Here is a 23,386-nt window from a genome sequence, read left to right as displayed (position 1 = left end):
TTCAAGAAGGTCAAAGCCATGCTTGACAAATGGGCAACTAAAAATGTTGCAGGTTCACTCATATGAACCCATGCTATAGTTCATATTTCATTTGCCTAGTTCTTCTTTTTCCTTTCCTTTCCTTTTTTCCCCTGTACTATTTGCTCTCCTCTTAGTACATACCTGGTGCATCTACAAGTGCCATTAAGGTGACATGTCAAAGTCCGGTGTAGCATGAACAAGAGTTTATCATGGTACCTTAATGACACACACAGATGTTCAAACTGCTAAAGGTTCAGGGCGCATATGTAGACAACACTGTGCCCAGGACTGCTGCAGTTGGAGCCCGGGTAGAGCTGCCCCAGGCTGGCAGGGGGCCCAGAGAGTCAGCTTGGGGGTCCAGATCCAGGCGTCAGGTGGCAGATGGGCTGGCTGGGGCACAGTGTATAATCAGGTCAGCATTTACACATGCATTTAGGCGCAGTTATTTTCACCACCATAAGGTAGCACTGTCCCCAACAGAACTATTTTATGGCAGCAAAAATTAGTTTGCTGAAGTCTGATGACATCACATGTGTAGACTGTGATCCATTACATTGAAGCAAATTAGTCTACTGTGCAGTTAAGCACGTGTAGATAAACCTGCTCATCTTTTGTCTTTACCTTTAAACCCCTCCTTGGGCTAAATTATGTAATCCTTGCCGAGGCAAAATTACCAAGTGGTTGGGAGTATCACTTTGAGCAAGGACTGCAAGATTTGAACTATTGTTTATTTAGGGAAGACAGAGGAAGACAGAAAGTTAGAAAGAGAAACAGCACCTGACCTGAAGGAGACTACAAACCAAGGGGTGAAATCCAACTCTCATTTAAATCAATGAAAAGACTCTCACTGACTTTGCTGCAAGTGAATGCAATTTCCTTTTTTCTCTCCTATAGCATCATTATCTTGCTATCTTTTTTTCTTTAGGGCTTTGCTCACTTATTTTTTTTTCTTTTCACAGTGAACAAACACATGGATACTCTTAGGTGCTAACAGGCCAGTTAAAATATCTATCAAGTGACAGTTGACTGGCATGGATTCAACAAAGATTTTAGTGACAAAACAGAACTTGGTCTTTAAAGAGGGGGCTGGCTGATTTTATTTAGTTCAGAAAGAGTAAGTTGTTCTCTGACTATTTAAAATGCCTAATAGGCTGCTCTGTGTAGTAACAAGTAGAAGTCTTTCATCTGTTCTTCCAGGAGGAATCAAAAAATATAATGGTCCACATAAAATGAAGAGTAAGTCTTCAACCTTCCTTACAGTGCTAATTTGTGCATTTGCCAGACTCAAAATGTTGAGCCATCTATTGTAGAACAAAAGATATTAAGAAACAGAAAGCTCCTGAAAAAAAAAAAAACACTGAAAAAGAATAGGAAAATAAAAGACAAAAAAAATGGAAAGGATTTTAAATTAGGCTTACCAAAATCATTTATATTCTCAATCTTTGTAAGATTCACATGATAAACACTTAATGGAAATAGCTCTATTTCATCGTATATCTGTTAGAGAGAAAACATGTTGTTACAGTATGACCCTGTAGGACTGCAAAAGCTTCAAAACGTCAGTGATTATTTTACAGAAAAACTTAGAGCTGTTTTATGAAATAATCCACTCAAAGGCAATTTTTTTCACCTTTACTCATAGTAAAGAATGTGTTTTTCTAGGAATATCACTGAAATAGTGGGACTAACTATACAGTAAAGAATTACTGTACTTTCTATGCAGTAAAGTATTTCTGTATTTTATCACCTATAATATGTACCTTTTTAATTGAAAAATACAGAGGCTCCTACTGAATCAGCAAGGTGGGCCCTCAGCTGACTCCACAGATGCTGCTTCTGACTAGAGATCAGGCTCTCAGCTGACTTGGCAGGTGCTGCTGACTCAGTTCAGCTGCCACACCTATGACATCCTTGTAACTAGGGGGTTAACAAAGCACCTACAATTTTTGGACCCTCCCCTCCCCACCCCACCCCACCCCACTGTAACTGCCAGTATCTTCCTGGGGAATATATCATACTTATTGGTATTTGCAAGGAGAGACCTTCTTATTTCTTCATTGTGCCTTTCAAAAACAAGATATGCATCTTATTCAGGGGCATGTTGTGTGGAAAAAAATATGATATTTAGTTAAATCCAAATGCTTGTGCAAAAAATCTAGTACCAGACCCATGCAGTACAAGTCCTGTTAAAAGTCTACAAAACAGTGCTTCTGATAGACTTAGATCATGTGAGGCAATCAAATTATCTCTGCAGGGGGTGACTGTAGTTTACTATGAATAGGTGTGGCAGAATACAGTCCAGGTAACTGGTCAAATCCAAAAAAATCCTCATCTTTAATGTAAATCATACATATATTTAGGGTATAATTTAAATGTAGCTACAAATAGTAAGAATTTTTTAATCTACATTGGATCCAACTTGCCTGGTCTTGCATGTATTCATAAGCTTCAGGAACACAGTATTCAATATTTTCATCTATCAGTCTTCTAAGTTGTAGACCATAGCAACTTGGCTCCAGGTGCTTCATCTACAGGATGAAAAAATATGTTTTTGGAATTTATGATATAGTTATGGACTCCCAAAAGATAAAGAAGCCACACACATACTAAGTCTTTAGATGTTATTAAAAAGACAATCTTGAAGAAGTCATAACTGATTTGGGGTATAGATAAAACTAGTTGCATTGCCTAGATGGTAAGATTCTAGTTCATGTTAACATGATCTTCATTTTCTTGTAAGGGTACTAATAAAAACCTTGTATAAACATGATGCCTTGGCTATTAGACTATCTATAAATAATTATGAGTTTTCAAACCAATTTATGACCCAGTTCCGCCCTTATGAAAAATCGCACAGACATCCATCCACCTTTTTATGCAGCTCTTCTATATAACACTGTTCTGCTCAGCACCTTGAACTTTTGATATAGAAAATGCATATACAGAGGCAGGCTATTAGAAGAGGAAGGGTTCCCTATGGGGTAGCTTTTATTGTATTTTTTTAAAGCCAAGTTTCAACTGCAATGAGGGAGCAACACCCACTTTTCACCATATGCAGTCAAAATGAAAGCCTAATATCTGAGAGGAAAGTCAGAGGGAAATGGAAATATTCTCTAAAGATGGTGACCTAAGAGACAGGAGCCCCTAGGGAATCTGTCTCTCAGATTCAGTATCCTACTGTGCCCGCTTCAACAAATCTTTCATTTTAAAATATTAATAGAGCAACAATTCAAAATAGGAGAAGGCTGTGTACCCATTAAAGTTATTTCACCTTGGTTTAACAGACCTTTGAAGCTTGTGAAACCTAAATCTACTGAGAAGAAATATTTAAATATTCCATTATGTGTAATTGAATTTATTGGTATTATATGGATTTTGCTGTAAATTATTTTATTAAGGTACATAATCTCTTTGTGTACATGCCTTCTAAATCTCAGAATGCATGCAGATTATAAATAAGAAAAGCATAAAACCCTTAAAATATGGATGAAGAAATAAAATATCTGACTTTATTCTTACATACCAGGGTTGCCAACTGCCCATAAATTTAAAGACAGTCCACAAAAAAAATAGGGCAAAAAATTCTTGTCCATAAAGTCCATTAAAAAAATGGAGCCATCCATAAAAACTAAGAAACATAGAACTTGAATGCACAGACAGTGCAGAACAGTACCACCTGGTGTCCGAGCAGGAGTGCAGCTGCCTGAGTTCTCATCAGGGCTTTGTGGCTCACATGAGCATAGCCCTATCCCCAGTTGTATACTGGAGCTACGTCCCTCTGGCCACCCCTTCTCTAACAGCTACTCACCTTGCAGCTATAAGGAGGGAGGTAGTGCAGTCAGGATACAGCTGCAGGCCGGGTAGGGGGAAAGAGGAGGTAGGTAGGGGTCCATGCCAGGACAAAGGGAACAGGGCATCAGGGTATGGGGATGAGTAGAGGAACCCTGGGGTGGAGACAACATGGTGTCAAACTACTGCTGCAGTCAAACAGTTGCCAATCCAAGATTTATTTTTCCAAAAGCAGAATGGAAATGTAAGACAGAAAAGAACTAGGAAAGATGCAAGAGAAAGGAGTCATCATTAGATAATGTCTATGAAAAGCTGTACACACAGAAGAGGGGGGAAAATGTTTCAAATTGAAGGAAAACCTCCCTCACAATTGGTGCCTTACTAGCAAACATTTCAGGTGACAGACCTAACAAAAAAGTCTGAGGGGAAAGGGTGGGGGGTGTTTACAGCTGACAGATATTTTAGAAGAACATACTCAGGGTGGCAAGTAATTGAACTCATCATTTCATTTAAGACCTGTACCCTATTATTAGCAGAACTCCTTTCTTTTACAGTAGCTATTCATTTCCAAAAGTTTCAGCTCTATCATACCACCTGGTGGTCAACCAAAATCTTATATGACATTCTTCATTTATTTCCTTTTTGCAAGTGGTATAGCTGCAAACCAGATACTAAATTAAATTACTTCTTCATGATCCAGTAGGAACAAGGATTAATGTGAAAAAGATTTTTTTATTAAAGTTATATTCAATGCATTGTTACTTAACTAAAGCATTGCCCTTGCCCTGACTTAGAAAAAAGAGATAATGCCATTTAAAAAAAAAAAATACTGTTATCATTATTTGTTTCCTAAGATGTTACTACATACAGAAAGCAGTTATGTTGTAACCATTCCTCTATCAGAAGTTCTGAAACTCTTAAATTTTGACTAAGTAAATCAGTGCCCTTAGAATTTCACACTGGTCTATGCCAAACAACGGTTGCTTGAGTGATAGAGATTGTTTGTTTGTTTGATTTCTATTGGGCAGGGGTTGGGGGTAAGGTAAACATGACATGGCATTTGTCAAATAACATGACTTAAACTGATGTTTAATGTTTCCCAATTTTTTTTATTCTCGACTACAAATTTTGAAAATAGGTTGATTCATAAATTCATTCACATTCAGTCTTGTTGGCATCAGACACTCCTAAGCTATTTTTAGTGTTAAGGAGGTGCTGCTCATGACTCTGTTTCATTCTGCCCAAAAACAATGATTCGGTTTTTTCAATATGAAAATTACAGCATATCCTCTCCCCTCATTCACAACATTGACTTTTTGTGTAGCTATTGAATTTTGTATGATCCAAGTCATCCTGTGACCTAATTTAAAAACGTGACCCTTTCAGAAATTCACACAAGTTTCAGTTTTTTCTTTGTTACAATCCTAACAGAATAATTTTAATGGATTTCTCACCTTTCTATGAGTTAGAATGGAATTAAATCTTAAGTATTTCTATTTGAGAAAATTTGGGTTTTAATTAAGTTTACACACATTACAGAATACAACTCCAGGCAAACAGTTTACCTTAGCTCATAGTGGGGCCATTATGACACTGAAATAACTTGACTAATCACCATCCTCCCTCTATAGCTTCTCGTATGAATCAGGGATTCTCTTGGTTGTAATGACCCTGATGTGAAGGGGATAGGACACAGATCAAGAGCTCTCATGGTTAGAGATTATCATTGCTCCTTCAACAGACTCTGGCTACAAATTAGCTTGGGCATCAGGGCTTAAAAGGCTCCCCCAAGCATTCCTGCCTCAGTTCTACTGTGCACATAGTAGGACTATAGGAAAAGCTGAGGTGTATACACAGACACTGGGACTCAGATACTGGCTTAGATACTTGATTACAACATTAAAATAACTGATATACCATGTGTATACTGTAGCCCTTTTAAAGCCTACTATTATTAGCCAGATGCTTTCAGGTGTGAAAGCTCCATACCTTGCAGGCCATAGACAAAACATCTTCCACCCTGTGTTCTGGCTTGAGAGTTAATGTGACTCCTTGGCTATCTGAGAAGTGAACATACGTCTGGATTTCCCACGTGCTTTCCTTTTGGCCATTCTCTGGTGCTGAACAGTAAACATTCAGAAGTTCATTGACTTGCTGCTGAAAATAAAGGGGGAAATTTACAGCATGTAAAGATATACCAATCTCAATAATACATTACTGTAGGTCTGCTACCAGGGTGTATGGTACCTATATTTAAAAACAGTACAAGAACAAAATTTCTACACCGGTTCTTCTGTACCAGGGATGTCAAATGTATGGCCCGCAGGCCGGATCCTCCCTGCAGTGCCCTGCCATCCAGCCCCTTGTGCTGCCCCTGGGTCTGATCAGATATGGCATGTGCCCATGGCATGGAGCCAATTTGTGGGCTGGTTCAGGCCCATGGACCCCATCCTCTTCTCCCTTCCCCTCCCCTAGCATCCTAGATCCAGTAGCTGTTCCAGGTGGTCTGGGAGCCACGCTGCATATGGCATGGATCCCAGAGCAGCTCAAATCAGTGCTGTGTGGTACTGTCTAGTCAGTGACAACCACGCCTTAAACAGTGGCTGCCCCAGGTGGACTATTCAACACCACGTGCATGTGTACCACACAAAGTGCCCACTCCCACTGGTCTGGGATATGTCACTCCCAGTCGCTGTGTGAAGCACAGGTCCTGGACTAGCTGGAACAGGTGCTGTATTCAGTAGTCCCAGAGCTGCTGGGTTGGCCACCATGGGCAGTGTGGCTGCCATTCCGTGCCCTACGTAGTGTGGGTCCCGGGTCCCAGAGCAGTCCTGGAGCAGATATGGATCAGGTATGCTGGGGGAGGAAGGAGATCCATGGGCCCAATCTGGCCCAGCGGCCAGATGAGTTTGATACCCCTGTTCTGTTATCAAGGACTTGAGTCCAGGCTTCCTCTTGAGAAAGTGTGATACGACTGAAGTCATGTAATCCAATCTCCTGCATCTACAGTAATTTAATTTAATGTAGAGAGACATACACATCTATATGCAATCAAATAGAAATAAGACCTAAACAGGATTAAACAGTTAAGTAAGTGGTTAATCAAACAATTCATACAAAAAAGATATTACTGGACTACTATATTGCTAATAAGAAAGGATAAGATGGTAAATCTCCCAGCAGAGAGCACTGTGGAGCAAAGAACGCCACTGAAACAACGTAAGAAGGTAATGAATGGAAATAAAATATTCCTAACTCTACCTACTCTACAGTATTGTATTGTTTGGTAACTAGTGTAGAGTATTTAATCTGTCATTACCTAGTTTCTAATTCAAGTTTGGTCCAACATCAAACATGAAATGCATCTGATGAATTGTATCCATTTCGTTGTGGACAATAAAGCATGACAAAAACCACTCTGTGTAAACATATACAAGGGATTGGGGCAAGGTATTCTTTTAAATATTGTTTCTCTATTATTCTCTTTCCTGTCTTGATGCACCTTCTTCTGGCTTGCATTTTTTCTTGAAAGTTCAAAATGAACTAATGAGGCAGAAAAGAAAACACATATAGCTGCACTAGCACTTTTCCAGCTATTAGACATTTGAATTCCTGGCCACACTGTGGCTGGGCCATGTAAATGTCCATAAGAGAGGATAAGTAAGGGTATAAGGAAAGAGACCCAGCTAAAAACAGCTTAAACCTAGAATACATAAATGCACAATTTTTCCATGGCAACCTCAAAGCAGGAGGGCTAAAAGTAGGCATACGTCTTTCTCATCAGCTAGAAAAGTTGTCCATATCTGCAGGAAAGGTGTAGAAGTACACTTACTCTGCACGCTTGGAAACCCTCAGATTTAATTCTTCCTGGTGCACCCATGGGGCAATGCAACCCCAGGACAGGACTATATTGAGCACTAGAAAAGAAGGCTTATACTGAATCTGTTTTGGTCAAAGATTGTATTTCCTTCTCTGCTGGCATAGCACCAGACATACTGAGGACACTTGACTAAGAGAAACAGCATAACTGTTATTATTTTGTTTTTCTGAATGATAAACATGACAGTGAAAATGATAATCTCAAACAGCCAAACTACTGTAATTACCACATTATCCATGAATGCGGGGGGAGGGGAGGGGGGCAGCCAAATTAGACATTTGGAACTGCAATAATAATGTTATAAGGAACAATGTTTTTAACATACGATTTTTGAGCATGGTACAGTACTGAGTTGAAGTCATTTGAAAAAAAATCAAACATTCATAATAGTTATCTACTATATAGAATACGATGTTACGGAGTAGACTCATGGGTTGGCATAAATTGTCATCTCTCCATTATGGTCATCCTACAGTAACAGCCCGTTTTAAACTACATGAGTCATATTATTGAAGCAAATGGTTAAATGACCATTGCCAGGTTGGTCCATAGACTGGAACCAGTTTGTGGGCTCAATCCTGTGCTTGATTCAGCTGCACAGGAATGGGCCAGATCCCTCTATGTAGGGCTGATCCAGCTATGTGGAGCTTGGAAATTTAGCAGCAGGGGGAGAAGTGTCAGCGTTAATTGCTATTGCACCTCCACTGCCAGATTTCTGGACCCTTAGGGAGCCCCTCAGTTCAGAGGACATGGCTCCATAGGCCAAATGTGACCTTACAGGCCAGTGGCTGTACACCTCTACTATGGAACAGCTGCAATATTATAGGACAACTCCTATAAAACAGTGCATGTATCAGAAAGCACCAGGAATCAAGAAGCTGGGAGTCAGCTATAAGTTCCTTTCAATGTACAAATAACAGAACCGAAGTTAAGCAAAAAAGATGAACTGTAAAAGTTAACAGTCCTGATATAACGTGTCAAACCAATAATTTTCAATGTACTTCCTGGAGTGAAAATAGAAGTAACATGGTATGTTAACTGAGGAGATGCCTCTAGCAATTCCAAGTGGACTATTAACAAGAAGTCAACAGCAGCCCTTTAATTTTTTCATTATAAATATTCTGCATGCATTGAGTGCTAGGATACAAAACAGTAAGAGAGTAAAATGGAGGAAAACAGACTTTATAGGTATCACCCTCTTTACCCCTTTAATTACATAACTTGGAAGGTTTTTTTAAATCAGTGTAACAAGTTATGGATTCAAAATCATGTTTGCTGTGAACACTGATGACCAAACATAGGCATTGCTCAGTTTTTGTTAAGTCTTTCTTATTAAATTAGAATATATTCCTTAGCTGCGGTCAAGATGCCATTGCTTCATCCACATTTTCCACCTCAGAAATTCTGACACTGAGTGATTTTTTCTGTTATGACTGCAATGACTAATACTACAATAGTTCATTCATTCATTGCCACATTAAGTTATAACAACCCATCCAAATTTCCAGCAACACACGCCAGGACATGTGCACTGTCACACATTGTGCCATGTGTTGCTTGAGAACCAGGTGGTTACTTCATTATTTCCCTGGCCTTTGTCTGTTTGTTGACATAACCTTTGCAAGCAATATGTTAGAAAAATGTACTCTACTACTGGTATTAATTTTATTTGATAGCATCTTATAAAGAGTATGATTCCATTTTGGGTTTTGTATTTTGTTTTTAACCGGCTAATGAAACTGGGCTGATTCCAATCATAACGGTTTGGAGAGTTATAATGAATCAGTTCCGAACCATTGCATGATTCATCAGAATGCTGGGAACGTGTTAAAAAAAAAAAAGCAGAAGCTATAGTTAACCTTCTTAAAACCAAACAATCCCCCTTCCCCTGCCTAACAATTTAGCCAAAGGACTTGGATTAATTGTCTCCTTCTGCAGCAGTAAAGGACCCAGACCCAGCAAATGGGGTATGAAATGGCAGAGAAGGGCTATAGATTTTCCTGTTTCTGTAACATCTCCAAAAACCCTTCATAGGTGCTCAGCATGGTTCAGGTTCTGTCTGTGGGGGAGCAGGACAGCTGTTGTACAGCTTGAGGACATCCAACATTCTCCTTCCAGCCAGAGATTGCTCATCTGCATGAGATACTGTTGATGTGAATCAGTTACACCCCAGGAAATTATGCACCTGTGTCATTTTGCGTGTAAAACATATGACTACACATAATCGTAAAATATTGCATAATTCCACAGGGTGTAGCTGGTAAGTGGAAAGGGGAGCACCTGCATGCAAAAGAGTGGAGTGGGTGCAGACCCCCCTGTCACATGCCCTCATCTCATGGTGCACAGGCTCTGCAGCTTGTGGCAGCAGCCAATGGCAGGCCACTGGGATGTTCCTGGCCAGGGCAGGCAGAGCCCCAGTGATGCACAGCTATAGCCAAGTGCCTGCAGCTACATGTGGTTCCTGCCTGCAGTGCTACAAGCACCATGTGCTGGCATGGAGCCAGCATGGTCTGGCCTGAAGGTGCCTACCAGTAGGCTGAACTGGGCTGGCTCTGTGCCAACACATGCAGCTCCCAAGATGCACCAGAGCAGCATGCCACCAGGGGCTCTGCCTGCTGTGGCCAGGAGTGCCCCAAGGGCCTGCCAGTAGCAGGGGCTGTGCTGGGGGGGCGGGGGGGCATGTAGAGGCAGGGCTGTGTATGGGGGGGGGGGGAGGGAGTGGCATGTGGCAGGGGAGCCTGCACCCACCCACAAGCCCCACACACTCCCATACCCACACTCACCCACAAGCCCTACACATAACCCCACACTCCTTCACAACATCCACAAAGCCCATACAGCTGCACACCTTCATAACCCCCCTACACCCCCCCCACACCTCCCTACACACAAATACCTGCATATATTTCTAAAGAAGGTTCAAAGTGTCATACTTAGTTTAATTCATAAAAAATATATATGCAATTATTTTGCATAATTTAAAATTTTTCTGCGCATAATTGCTCAATCAATAGTCGTTTACTCAGAGTAGCCCTCTACACTGGCGCAACCTTCCCTTCCCCCTCCCCAGCAAACTTCAGTCTTGATGGTTGGGAACTGAAGTCAGCAGCTTCAGCAGCATTATAGTTTCATGCTGCCATGCAAACATAAAGCAATACAGCATCAAAAGGGATTTCATGAAATCTCTCTCTGGGTTGAGGGGCCAGAACCTTGTGTTATTTTTTCTAACAAATCTATGTGTTGCAATCAGTTTCTGTCACTTTCTGTCCCTTACGCAGGATGTGGGAAAGGAGATGAAACTCACACCACACCCAAGATCATAATCTGAAGGAAATTCTCTGGCTTCTTTGTAGGGGACGATTTGGTTAAAAAATTCTATGTAATTAAATATTTTATTTTGATGACGGGTGATTTTAAATATTCTCCCTCCTCGAAAGTATATGGCTAAGATAATGGGATGGGAAGTAACAGGCAATAGTTATAACAGCTGAAAGAATGCAGTATTTTTTCAAAGAACACACAGAGAATTTGCTGTAGACAAAATAGCACTAATGGGTTAGGCACTGATACTGGGAAAAGTCTGCCACTGTGGTATAACTTTTGTGTAATTTTATGGAGATACATATTTCTATTTCTTTATTAACTGGCCACTAAATGAATACTTTCCCATCATGAGTAAACCATATAGGTCATAAGACATGAAAGCACAGCATAAAATGAGAGCTAATAAGCCTTCTTCATGAAGCCTCAAATGTTATCTAGCCTGGAGAGATACATTACAACTTTTCATTATAGTTAATCATTTCTAAGTGCAATGTTATATTTTAAATGCAGATTTTTACTTCTTCTAATACTAGGTACACAAATTTAATCTAAGGAGCATAGTTTTGTGGCAAAATTTCTTTTTAGCTGATTAAAACTTTAAACCAGATTAGGGGGTGATCTGGTACAGGGAATGAAGAGAAGGAAGAAAAAAGGGAAAGTATTGAAATTAAGGGAATAAAAGTAAGCTCTAAAAAAATTGGAGCCATGGAATTCTGGGGCCAAGTAGCGGCACATCTCTCAGAGTCCCTTGGAAAGACTGTATGAGGACTGGTGGCTGCTGTCAACAAGTTTCCCTCAGTTATGACAGTTGACTTTGTCCTAAGCCTTGCTCACACAAAAGCACATTTGAATGGAGAGGTCCTCTCCTTACACACTACAAATCCAGGCAAAAAATGATTCATTCCAGGTGTTCTGCATGCTAACAATAGGAGGTTTCTTCCTTCAATCCCACTGGGATTTTATTTTAATGTGGAAACCTACCCACAGTTAACAGGTGACAATTTGTGTAAAGTTCTAGTCATCACATTAACCTATATTTCCTATGAGAAGTTATCCTAACCAAGTTTCTTTTTGAATCCAGTCATTTAGGAAGAATGACATTTGATATTCATTTGGCCATCTAACAAACAAGTTTGGGCTTGAAAAGATAAGTCATTTTACACCTATGGTTTTAAGCACATTAACACTAGCTAAAAGTTTCTTTATCAGATAAAGGACCCATTCTACCTATTAGGTGTCTAATACAGGTGAAGTGACACATTATACTTAGACCACACTAAATCTGAGGAACATTAAGTGGTGTTAAAGCTAGAATCTGCTGTGAGCAACCCTAACCATTTTTTGCCTGCACAGCTCTGACTTGCTACTAAAGGGCTGATGAGCAGGGGTGTGGCAAGAAGCCAGGACACCTGGGCTCTCTACTTGCTCAGGGGAGGGGAGAAGGCTGGGAACAGCACACAATAGGACGCTGGAGGATTGCAAATTGATCATTTATCTCCATAGAGCAGGCTGAAGTTTCCCTAACACAATCTAAGTAGCACAGCCCACAGTCCACCCTCCGCATGAAGTGGAGTAACTCAGATGCTCAGAGGGCATTTCATATGAGTTAATGAGCTTTAACATGCATACATCTGTGTTTTAAGTGCCCTTAGTATGGTCCAGGTATAATGTGCAACTTCACCCTAAACAGACACTTACTTATTTTAGTGCAATCCTATTCCACCCTACTCAAGTCCTTGAAAAACAACTACATGTGCTTACTTTTGTAATGTACCTTCAACTTAGCCTTTGAATTAAAGTAGCAAAATGTGATGAGGAGAAGGAAGGCCCATCACATCTTTTACCATAACATTTTTTCAGGTATTTGAGCACAGTGGAACAGGATCACACCTAAAGAAAACCGTATTTTCCTGCTATGGACAAAAAGATTTTTTTTGTGGGTGTGATCTTTTACTGAAGAAGCTGCATGGTTGGGATAAAGTTAGACAAGCTTTTGAATACAAGGCATTCTTCAGCAGGTCTGGCATTTCCCTTGCTATATATTTAAGTCCTGGTGAAATTCTACTCTTCCTTTCACATGGGTAAGTGTCACTAAGTGGCACTTACTCAGATTTTTACATTTGATTCTACCCTACTAGGCCTGGACAGCTATGCAGAAGCAATCCAATCTTTAAAATAGAAAATAATGTCTGCACCAGACTCAGGAGAAAAAGATGGAAAGCGCTATAACTCATCTTGATGCTATCTATCAACATTCAGTACTATATTTTAGAAATTCTTAACATATCTGACAACTATCAAACAGCCAATAAAGTTTGGCTCTCACTTATCTGAAACAAATGGAAATAAAAATCCAATAACAGCCCAGGTTTTGCTACATTACAAAAAAAGATGTTCCCAGATAAAGTCCTTACTGCTTCTCTTTCACACAAACCTAAAGATAGGTATATACCAGTAGAGATCAGGATGGCATAGGGAGTTTTAGTTAAGAAAAAAGGTTGTCTTGCACATTTAAAATTTCTGATTGGAGTTTTTTCATTATAAATTTTTAAACCAAATCATGACTACATCATCTAATATTAGATGTGCTTTTGAGTCTCAGTTGAATCTGGAAATTTAAAACCAAGTCTGATAGTTCAGTAGAAAGTTTCACTTATCTTACCTCTGTAGAATTGCCTGCATTCTGAGTGCCAGCAAATCCATGCCCTCCAGTTGAATCAAAAATCTGATAAAAAAAATTTCAGACAAATTAATAAAATCTTTTGTAGACAAGGTTCTTTGGGTAAATCTGATATCTTTTATTAGACCAACTCAAATAGTTGGAAAAAAAATCTTTTATGAAAGCTTTTGGGCACAAACACCCTTTGTAAGGTTGAGAAAGCACCTGCAGTTGGTCTGTGCACAGAAAGCTTGTGAAGAAGAATTTTTTCTAAATATCTGAGTTGGTCTAATAAAAGATATCAGATTTACCCAAAGAACCTCATCTGCCTATGTCCTTAGACCAACACGCCTACAACCTACACCCCTAAAATCTTTTGTAACATTTTAGCTATGTTGGAACCTAATCTAAATTTCATCTGCATAAACAAAGATGAAAGCTAGGGAAATATAAATACATCAACAAACCAGCTTAAGCAGAGATCATTTTTACAACATGTTACTGTTTTACTAACAGAATATATCTGGCAGCAGAAAAGCTCCCTAAATAGTTACAAGTTGAAGAAAATCTCTTGTGAGGATACACACATATATAAATACACACTACAGTCACTAATTCCCTCTTTTGGGCTCTAATAACTTATATACCTTGAATCAACATATTATTTAAAACGGTCTTAAAACGATATTATGGTTTCTTCCAACAGATAAGCTTATGTTTTTTTCCTATCCCTACCTGAACAAGGGGGTGATGGGAGCAGGAGAAACCTAGCTTTGTTGATAGAGGGTTGGAAAAAAAATTGTTCCAATAAGAAATTCCATATTATCTCAATTTTACAGATGAAGTGAGGTCTTAAAGAAATTAAGGCTGAAGTTCCACATCTGTAATACAGGGGTAATGTACTTACAGAAATATTGTGAATATTAAAAAATAATTCAATTAATCTTTATGCATAAATTTAGGTACTACTGTGATGAAGGTCATAAAAATATCTAAGACAGACATGTATAATTAATTCAATCATGCCCTTACCTGCCCCTAAAAAGGCAGATGTAAATTGCATGCCCTCTTTTGGTATCAAACATCCTAGCTAAGGATCTGACCAGGCTGGAGATCAGCATTTAATATTAAAGTGAGTTTTAAAATTCTGTATTCTTTTATCAATTGTCAGCTACAGCCATATGACAACCAAGACCACCTCTCTCCTCTTGGTGGTCTCAAACAGGACTCAGTTTAGAAAATGTAAACAAGGAGCACTGCTTATAACATTCCTTTCCCAGATCCTGTATTCAAAGTATCTATTTTTTTTCTTTATCTTTCAATACAGTTGGCAATTTTGGAACAGCTGGAATCAGAGACACGGATAACTGTGTAAGAAGCTTGGAATAACATGAGCCTAACACCCATCTGCTAGAGTTCAGCTTCTCTATCTGAGTAGTTTCTAAATAAGGTCGGAAAAAAAGCCTAGTCACCTCATTGAATTAAGTGTCCCCTGGAAATCCTCTTAGTAGGCACTCTGAGCTAATAAGATGAAATAAATTTGGACTCAAGATAAATAAAAGCAAAAGGCTCAATAGTGTGTTATCTGGTCTTGAGGTTAAGGTGTTTTAAAAACAATTGCATCCAGTTTGACATACAACCCTTAATTAAATCCATAGAAAGCATGGAAATTCAGAGTAAAAAAATTACATTCTCTCCTTAACCCACCCAAATTCCCACTGATTTTACTGGGTGCATAAGGAATGTAGGATGGGGACCAGAAAGTAAATATATATTAGCTATACGACATTATGAAACTTGTATGAGTGTTAATGGGTCAAAGTTTCAGCCTATGCACTTAAATTCTTTCCTTTTATAGACACAAAACAGAGTTACAGAATTACTGACATGTCAGACGTAGTATTTATATGTTCTTATTTTTACGGCAAAAAAATAAAAAAAAACCCCTCAGCTTGTGGGTGAAAACTGATGCTTATTTACAGCAAATCTGCTCCAGGCCATGGCTCTAATTCTCATCAGCAAAGGGAGTGCAAGAAGTCTCTAGCCTTTGTCCCCAGGTGCAATGTAGAGGTGGCCCTTCTTCTATGCAGAATGGGCAAAATTCAGCTGTCCCAGTGACAAATCTCCCAATCCTCTGAATCCAAGGGGAGGCTTATTCCCAGAGTCTGAAGCATGTGAAGTTATGGTTACGTACAGAATCTGGATAGAGAGGGGGAGCAGCTTAGCTGAGAGAAGAGTGTGGGGATGCATGCAGACACTCCCTCTGTCCTATATCCTGTGATACTCAGGGGATCCATCAGGTTTGGGCCTCACAGCCTTGCCTGCAAGTACAGAGGGAATCCCCCTTCATCATAAAAGTATATCACTGATCTACTAAAACACCTTACCTTTACCCAATAATCTATAATGTCAGTCTATTGCATAGATAAATATTTATCAACTTAGCATATGAAGCACTAGATCAGAAAGCCCAGAAATGTAAGTCCGCCACATTACATCTGTTGCATCAATTCTGGGGCTGCTGTGACATGAATATGGATAGGCATGTTTAAAATACTCTGAAAACAACATACTACTATGCATTCAGAACAGCCAATTTTCAACCACCAAATCAGGGAGTTTGGGTTAATAAAAACAAAAACAAAAAACCCCCCACAAGACAAGGGAATAACAGGAATACTAAACATGACCTAATGAATGACCCATGCATTTTTGTTTGGCAAAAAGCATGACAAAAAGCAACCAATATGGTAATGTCCCAAATGCGTGCATGAGCCTGGTATCCCCAGATGCAGAGGTTGCTCATTTATTATATTTAAAACAAATGAATTTGGGCTTGAACTTTTACTTCATGTTTCATTTTGTTTTTCTGGCAGAGTAATAAACCTGTGTAAAATGGAATTTATATCGAACATGCTGACAAACCATTAATTACAGAAACATTAGCAGGTGATCTCTATCTATAGTTTCATAATTTAATCTCTCTCTCTCTCTCTCTTTTAGTGACTATGCAAATGGCTAAGCTTTTGGGGGTACTTCCTCACATCCTTTGATGCCGACTCAAAAAAGAGGAAAAAAAGATATAAAAAAAACAAAACCAGAAACAAAACAAAAACACCACACACCTTTGCTAGTTTTTTAGCTGGTGTTTAGCATAGCTTTACACCAGCTGAAAATCTGGACCTCCTATGTCATGATAACCTTCTCATTTTGGTAGCAGCATCCATGCTGCTTTTCATGTCTATAGGTGCCTGTAGATATGCAGGGAGGCTAATCTGATACACTGCAATTACAGTGCATTGGAGCAAACTTGACTAATCAAAACTGTGGGAGCACGCTAATTAGCACGCTGCAGCCAGCATCCAGATCTTGTGCATCAGTGTCCCTATGCTTCAAAATGGTGGTTGGAGCACTTTAACTAAAGCTCATTTGACAAGCTTTAGTTAAGCACCCCGCTGCCATTTTGAAATGCGGGGACACGGATACACAAGATGCTGTGGCACTTGGAGTCATTCTAATTAAAGTGCCCTCCCCACACAGCATTTAAAAACACCCTATGAGGTTACTCCAAATATCCGCTTCCCCCTGGAGACCAAGTAGTATTCGCTATTACTTGTTTGCATCACCACCCTACCTAGGAGCTCCAGTGATGACTGGGGCTGTGCTAGGTGTTATCTGGACAAAAAGCAAATGGAAAGGCCATGCTCCAAAGAGTCTGTGCTTGCTTGAAAGCAATTCAGACCCAGAAGTGAATCCTTTGGTTCTGCACTGATGATGCGCTGGTAGCCAGTGGGCCAAAATTTTGCTGATTCCACAACCTACACCTGGCAATCTGAAATTACCACAATGTTATTTATAAAACAGTTCCCTTCCCCACCCTGAGCTGTCTAATCCATGTAGACTACAAATTCCTTGGGCAGGAACAGTCTGCTACTCTACCTTTGTACAGTGCCTTGCACAATGTGGCAATGATGAAGATGACAGCAGCAGCAACGTTGATGCTTTTAAACGTACCTGGATCCCAACATCTGGCATTTACCTGGTTTATTTAAATGTACCTGGATCCCAACATCTGGCATTTACCTGGTTTATTGAAGGCCGTTTCTCTCTTCCCTTTCTTGCCAATGTGTCTAGCCCTTTGAGTGATGAAAACAATCCCTTCTTGCTTTGTACTCTCTGTGACAGAGATAGGGTCCGTTTCCTGAGAGCAGCCTCATCCCGGGAGCAGATCTAGTTCAACACATATACAGGTATTCAAAAAACAACAAAGGTAACCACAAAGGAACCATGGGATCGATATGAAGCAATCAGGGTATCAAATCTTCTGTTTCTACTACTATTTCTTTTGGTATTAGAAGATATTTCTTTGTTGTCATCTATTTTATGTTCAGGTAGGAAAGACAGTGATACAATATTCTTCTCTCTAATAATCTGTCATAAGGGTGTGACTATATAATGCCATAAGGAGACACTTGTTTTAGCTTGGGATGCATTATGTCTCCAGATGCTAGTACAATACCATGCAAAGATATCAGCTCAGGTTCTAAAACCAGCATAGCCATGTTAATACAGTGCTCCACCTAAACCAATTACTGCTTCTGAGAACTATCACAGGTGGAGCCATGTGCTAACAAAACTATATGTGTTCCAGAGCTAGTTCAGATGTGTCTATATGACTGTGATGAACCACAGCTGAGCAGTTGTAAAAGTTACTGCAAAGAATATGAAAAAGAAAGAAGAGCAGTGATTTTGATGTGAAATTTCAAGGACAAAAACCCATAAGTCTCAAACATACCAGCATGTTGTAATATTGCAAACCACCTGGATACCAAGAGAGATAATTATGCCCCCAGATTGAACCTTCAAAATTCCTTCCCATTACATAACACAACAAGCATGATCTAACTCCTACCTGCTGAGATCAGCCTTAGGATTTTTTTAAAAGAGTTCAAAAGACTGGGGCCAACCTTCAGCTAGGGTGAGCTGTCATAGCTCCACGGAAGTCAACAGGGTAGTGACAATTCACACCAACTGAGGTGTGGATCCATCTCATTGTTCTTTAAAGACCCAGGCAACAACTTTGAAAAGTGATGTGATTTTAGATAACTCCCTGTTTGTGGTGAGGGACCACCGATAGCAAGTGCTCAGCACTTTTCTTAGGTCTTTTTAAGCCATCTTAAGGTCAGCAGATCAGCACTGGGGGACCAAACACCAGAGTCAGATTTGGAAATACTGGCTTCAGCTCACACCCCAATTTAAGTCATTTAGGTACTATAAGGTGACCTGTGAATTTTAGGGTTAATAAAAAAAAACAAGAAAAGAAAAATCACAGTGGCAAACCTTCAGCTAGCAATTTTGAAGTCTATCTCTGCAAATAGAGGGCTAGAATCTTGATTGTTTTTCAGATGACAGCTGAAATGAGCCTAGGCATTTCTGGAGTCATCACATTTGCAGCAGAAGAAACAGCATAGCCAGAGACTTCCTGGGTCCCAGGGTCTGCCTCTGGGCAAGAAAATTATCTGTAGCCAAGGAACAGGCTAGTTTCTTTGTCAAGTAGTGGGTTTCCGAGTCAGGGTACATACATGGGTAAGAGTGAATTATGCTGTGTACACTCTTCCGAGAAGCCAGCGTTCCCCGACGGCAGGCCCACTGCGCATGCGCGTAGTTTAAAAGGGCCCACCAGTCAAGGGAAAAAAAAAAAACCAAAAACAAAAAAACCAAACACTCAGGTAGGCTCTGGAGCGGTGAGAGACGTGCGGGTGAAGCCCGCTGCACCCCCGCTCCCCCGAAGCCCCCCAGACACCCCCTCAGCAGCCGCCGAGCCCCCTGCCGACCCCCAGCACAGCCGGAGGTGAGCGGGCTCCTGGTGGGAAGGGGTTAACTCCTCGCTTGCTGGGAGGAGGCCGCTGCCTGGTGCCAGGCCGGGTCAAGCCCCCGCCCAGGCCCCTACTTGGCCCAGCCCCACAGGGAGCCCCGCGACCGGAGCCGTGCGAACAGGCTGCGTAAACAGGCGCTTGAGTTAGCGCGGAGTTCGCGCAGGGGAGGGCGTGGGAGGGAACGAGACCCTGCCTGCGACCCCCCCCAGCCATAGCCAGCCCCAGCCGTAGCCAGCCTACCAGAGGCATGACACAGATGGGCACGCGCCGCACCCCGAGGGTCCCCTCGGGCTCTGCGGCCCCTCCACTGGGCACCTCAGAGATGGCCACCCAGACAGAGCCCATGGTCCCGGGCTCCACGCAGACGGAGCCCCTGGCTCTTGGCTGCGGGGGCTGCCTGTCCCTTTTTCAGGCTCTGGGGCCCAGGAGCATGGCCCCCTCCCCTTGCGGGGTCTGCTCCCTACTGGGGTCTCTGGCGCGCCAGCTGGAGGAGCTCCAGGCCACAGTCCAGAGACTGCGTGCCATCAAGGACTGTGAACAGGAGATAGACTCCTACTGCCAGGCCTTCTCCCCCGGGAGCCGCAGGGGAGAGCTCCGTCTCCCTCCGCGACTAAGGAGGACTCTGGGACCTCCCGCTCTGCCCAGTCAGGGGCATGGACCAAGGTGGTCAAGGGCCCCAAGGCCCGCCGCACCAAGGCCGCTGCCCCGCTGGAGCTTAGCAACAGGTTCGCACCTCTTGCAGCCCCAGCAGAGCCCACGCAGTTGCCAGCTCCCGCAGGCAACGCAGGCTCGACCGCAGCTACTGGCCCCGCTCTCCCCAAGACAAAGCGTAAGGTGTTTGTTGTGGGAGACTCCATCCTGCGGGGCACTGAGGGGGCAATCTGCCGCCCCGACCCCTTAGCCCGGGAAGTCTGCTTCCCGGGGGCCCGCATCCGAGACATTGCGGAGAGGATCCCGCAGCTCCTCTGGCCCACAGACCACTACCCCATGCTCCTTATTCACGTGGGCACCAATGACACGGCTCGGAGCACCCCCAGCCAGGTCATGAGGCACTACAGGGAGTTGGGAGCAGAGCTTAGGGGTCTGGGAGCTCAGGTGGTGTTTTCCTCGATCCTCCCAGTCTCGGGCTATGGGCTGAGGAGGGAGAGGAGGATCCACGCGGTGAACCAAAGACTGCGGCGCTGGTGTTATCAGGAAGGCTTTGGCTTCCATGACCACAGCCCGCTCTTTGGAGAGAGAGGCAGCGAGCTGCTGGGAAGAGATGGCCTCCACCTCTCTCCCCTGGGGAGGAGGCTCTTCTCAGCCAGGCTGGCTGACCTGCTCCACCGGGCTTTAAACTAAGCCCGCTGGGGGATGGGGGGACTACTGCCCCTGCTGGCCCGCTGAACGGCCCTTGCAAAGCCAGCGGACCAAGGCACTTAAGGGGGCACTTAAGGGAGCTCACCCCTGCCCCAGCCCTGGCACAATCTGTGGGCAAGGCAAGAGCCCCCAAGGGCACACTTGCCTGCCTCTACACTAATGCCAGGAGCCTGGCCAACAAGCAGGACGAGCTCGTCCTCCTGCTCAGTGCAAAGAAATATGATGTCATTGGGATAACGGAGACCTGGTGGGACTCCACCCATGACTGGACCACGGGTATAGAGGGCTATACCCTGTACAGGAGGGATCGTGTTGACAAAAGGGGTGGGGGTGTAGCTCTCTATGTGAAGGAAAGCTACATGTCCCTGCAAGCTGATGTTGGCGACCGGCATGGGCAGGTAGAGACCCTCTGGGTAAAAATTCGTGGGGAATACGGCACAGGGGACACAACGGTGGGAGTCTACTACAGACCTCCCACTCAAAGTCCTGAGCTGGACCAGGAGTTCGCCCAGGAACTGACTGAGGCCGCTTGCTCCAGGACCTTGGTTGTCATGGGTGACTTCAATTACCCGGACATCTCGTGGGAAGATCACTTAGCTAAATCTGAGTGGGCACAAAGCTTTCTCTCATGCGTGGATGACCTCTACCTGACCCAAGAGGTCTGTGGGCCAACGAGAGGCAAAGCGCTGCTTGACCTGGTACTGGCTACGGGGGATTACCTAATCGGCGACCTAGTGATTGATGGGAAGTTGGGTGACAGCGACCACAAGCTGATCACCTTCACCATCCGCTGTAAAGCTGGCAAGTCAGTCAGCAACACAGAAGTCCTTGACTTCAGAAAAGCCGACTTTGACAAGCTCAAGAGGCTAGTCGGTCAGGCCCTCAGGGACCATGACCCCAGGGAGATGGGAGTTCAAGAAGAGTGGTTGCTTCTCAAGGAAGCGATCCTCAGTGCACAAGCTAAATCTATTCCAACACGGAGGAAAGGCAGCAAGAAGGCACAGCAGCCCCCCTGGCTCTCCAGAGACCTAGCGGACCTACTGTGGCTAAAAAGGAAAGCCTACAAAGGATGGAGGACGGGATTCACCTCCAAGGAGGATTACTCCGCGCTGGTCCGGTCCTGCAGGGAGCAAACCAGGAAAGCCAAGGCTGCAACTGAACTCCAACTAGCTTCAGGCATCAAGGACAACAAAAAGTCCTTTTTCAGGTATGTGGGGAGCCAGAGGAAAAGCAAGGGCAATGTTGGACCCCTGCTAAACCAGATGGGGCAACTGACAACTGACGCCCAGGAAAAAGCCAACCTATTAAATAGGTACTTTGCGTCAGTCTTTCATCAGTCACACGGGATGCCCATGCCTGCTATGGGACAGGGAAATCTGGGTGAGGGGGATCCCCTACCCTCCATCAATGCTGACCTCATGAAGGAACACCTTGAGAAGCCGGATACCTTCAAGTCAGCCGGCCCTGACAACCTGCACCCCAGGGTACTCAAGGAGCTGGCGAGCGTCATAGCCCTGCCCCTGGCACGGGTCTTTGAAAACTCCCGGCGCTCTGGTGTAGTGCCCGAAGACTGGAAGAAGGCCAGTGTGGTGCCGATCTTCAAGAAAGGGAGGAGAGTGGATCCGGCTAACTACAGGCCCATTAGCCTGACTTCTATCCTGGGGAAGATCTTAGAAAAGTTTATTAAGGAGGCCATCCTTGAGGGACTGGCCCAGGATAACATTCTAAGGGACAGCCAGCATGGGTTTGTTGCGGGTAGGTCTTGTTTGACCAATCTCATTTCCTTCTATGACCAGGTGACCTATCACCTGGACAAGGGAGAAGAGATTGATGTCATATATCTTGACTTCAAAAAAGCTTTTGATCTGGTATCCCATGATCACCTCTTGGCCAAACTGCCCAGTTGTGGCCTTGGCTCCACCACGATCCGCTGGCTGGGAAATTGGCTTCGTGGTCGGACCCAGAGGGTTGTGATTGATGGCAGTCACTCATCGTGGTGCCCTGTGACCAGTGGGGTCCCTCAAGCCTCTGTCCTGGGACCCATACTGTTCAACATCTTCATTAATGATGTGGACACTGGAGTTAGGAGTGGACTGGCCAAGTTCGCCGATGACACCAAACTTTGGGGCAAAGCATCCACGCCAGAAGATAGGCGGGTGATCCAGGCTGACCTGGACAAGCTCAGCAAATGGGCAGACGAGAACCTCATGGTGTTTAATACCGAAAAATGCAAGGTTCTCCACCTTGGGAAGAAAAACCTGCAGCACCCTCATAGGCTCGGCAGTGCTACGTTGGTTAGCACTACAGAAGAAAAAGACTTGGGGATCATCATTGACCACAAGATGAACATGAGCCTGCAATGCGATGCTGCGGCTAGTAAAGCGACCAAAATGCTGGCGTGCATCCATAGATGCTTCTCGAGCAAATCCTGGGACGTCATTCTCCCCTTGTACTCGGCCTTGGTGAGGCCGCAGCTGG

At 43.0% G+C, this 23,386-nt stretch overlaps 1 protein-coding gene across 8 annotated transcripts in view; it reads right to left on the bottom strand.

The window, feature by feature from the left end:
- The window catches only part of TIAM2 (TIAM Rac1 associated GEF 2), a 272,880-nt gene that overhangs the window by 86,091 nt on the left and 163,403 nt on the right, over positions 1-23,386 (bottom strand). For 6 of the 8 annotated variants that reach the window (XM_090041639.1, XM_090041658.1, XM_090041651.1 and 3 more), the window contains 5 exons: positions 17,757-17,903; positions 13,677-13,739; positions 5,800-5,967; positions 2,445-2,549; positions 1,440-1,518 (listed from right to left, as the gene is read on the bottom strand). In XM_090041639.1, coding sequence (XP_089897765.1) covers positions 1,440-1,518; positions 2,445-2,549; positions 5,800-5,967; positions 13,677-13,739; positions 17,757-17,903 — 562 coding nt within the window. The remainder of the gene's footprint in view (positions 1-1,439; positions 1,519-2,444; positions 2,550-5,799; positions 5,968-13,676; positions 13,740-17,756; positions 17,904-23,386) is intronic. The other 2 variants (XM_090041664.1, XM_090041670.1) reach the window with 2 other exon arrangements.

The sequence above is a fragment of the Crocodylus siamensis genome, chromosome 1, assembly GCF_052110815.1.
Source record: "Crocodylus siamensis isolate JL-2025a chromosome 1, ASM5211081v1, whole genome shotgun sequence".
NCBI lineage: Eukaryota > Metazoa > Chordata > Crocodylia > Crocodylidae > Crocodylus > Crocodylus siamensis.
This window is presented reverse-complemented; position numbering and strand designations above follow the sequence as displayed.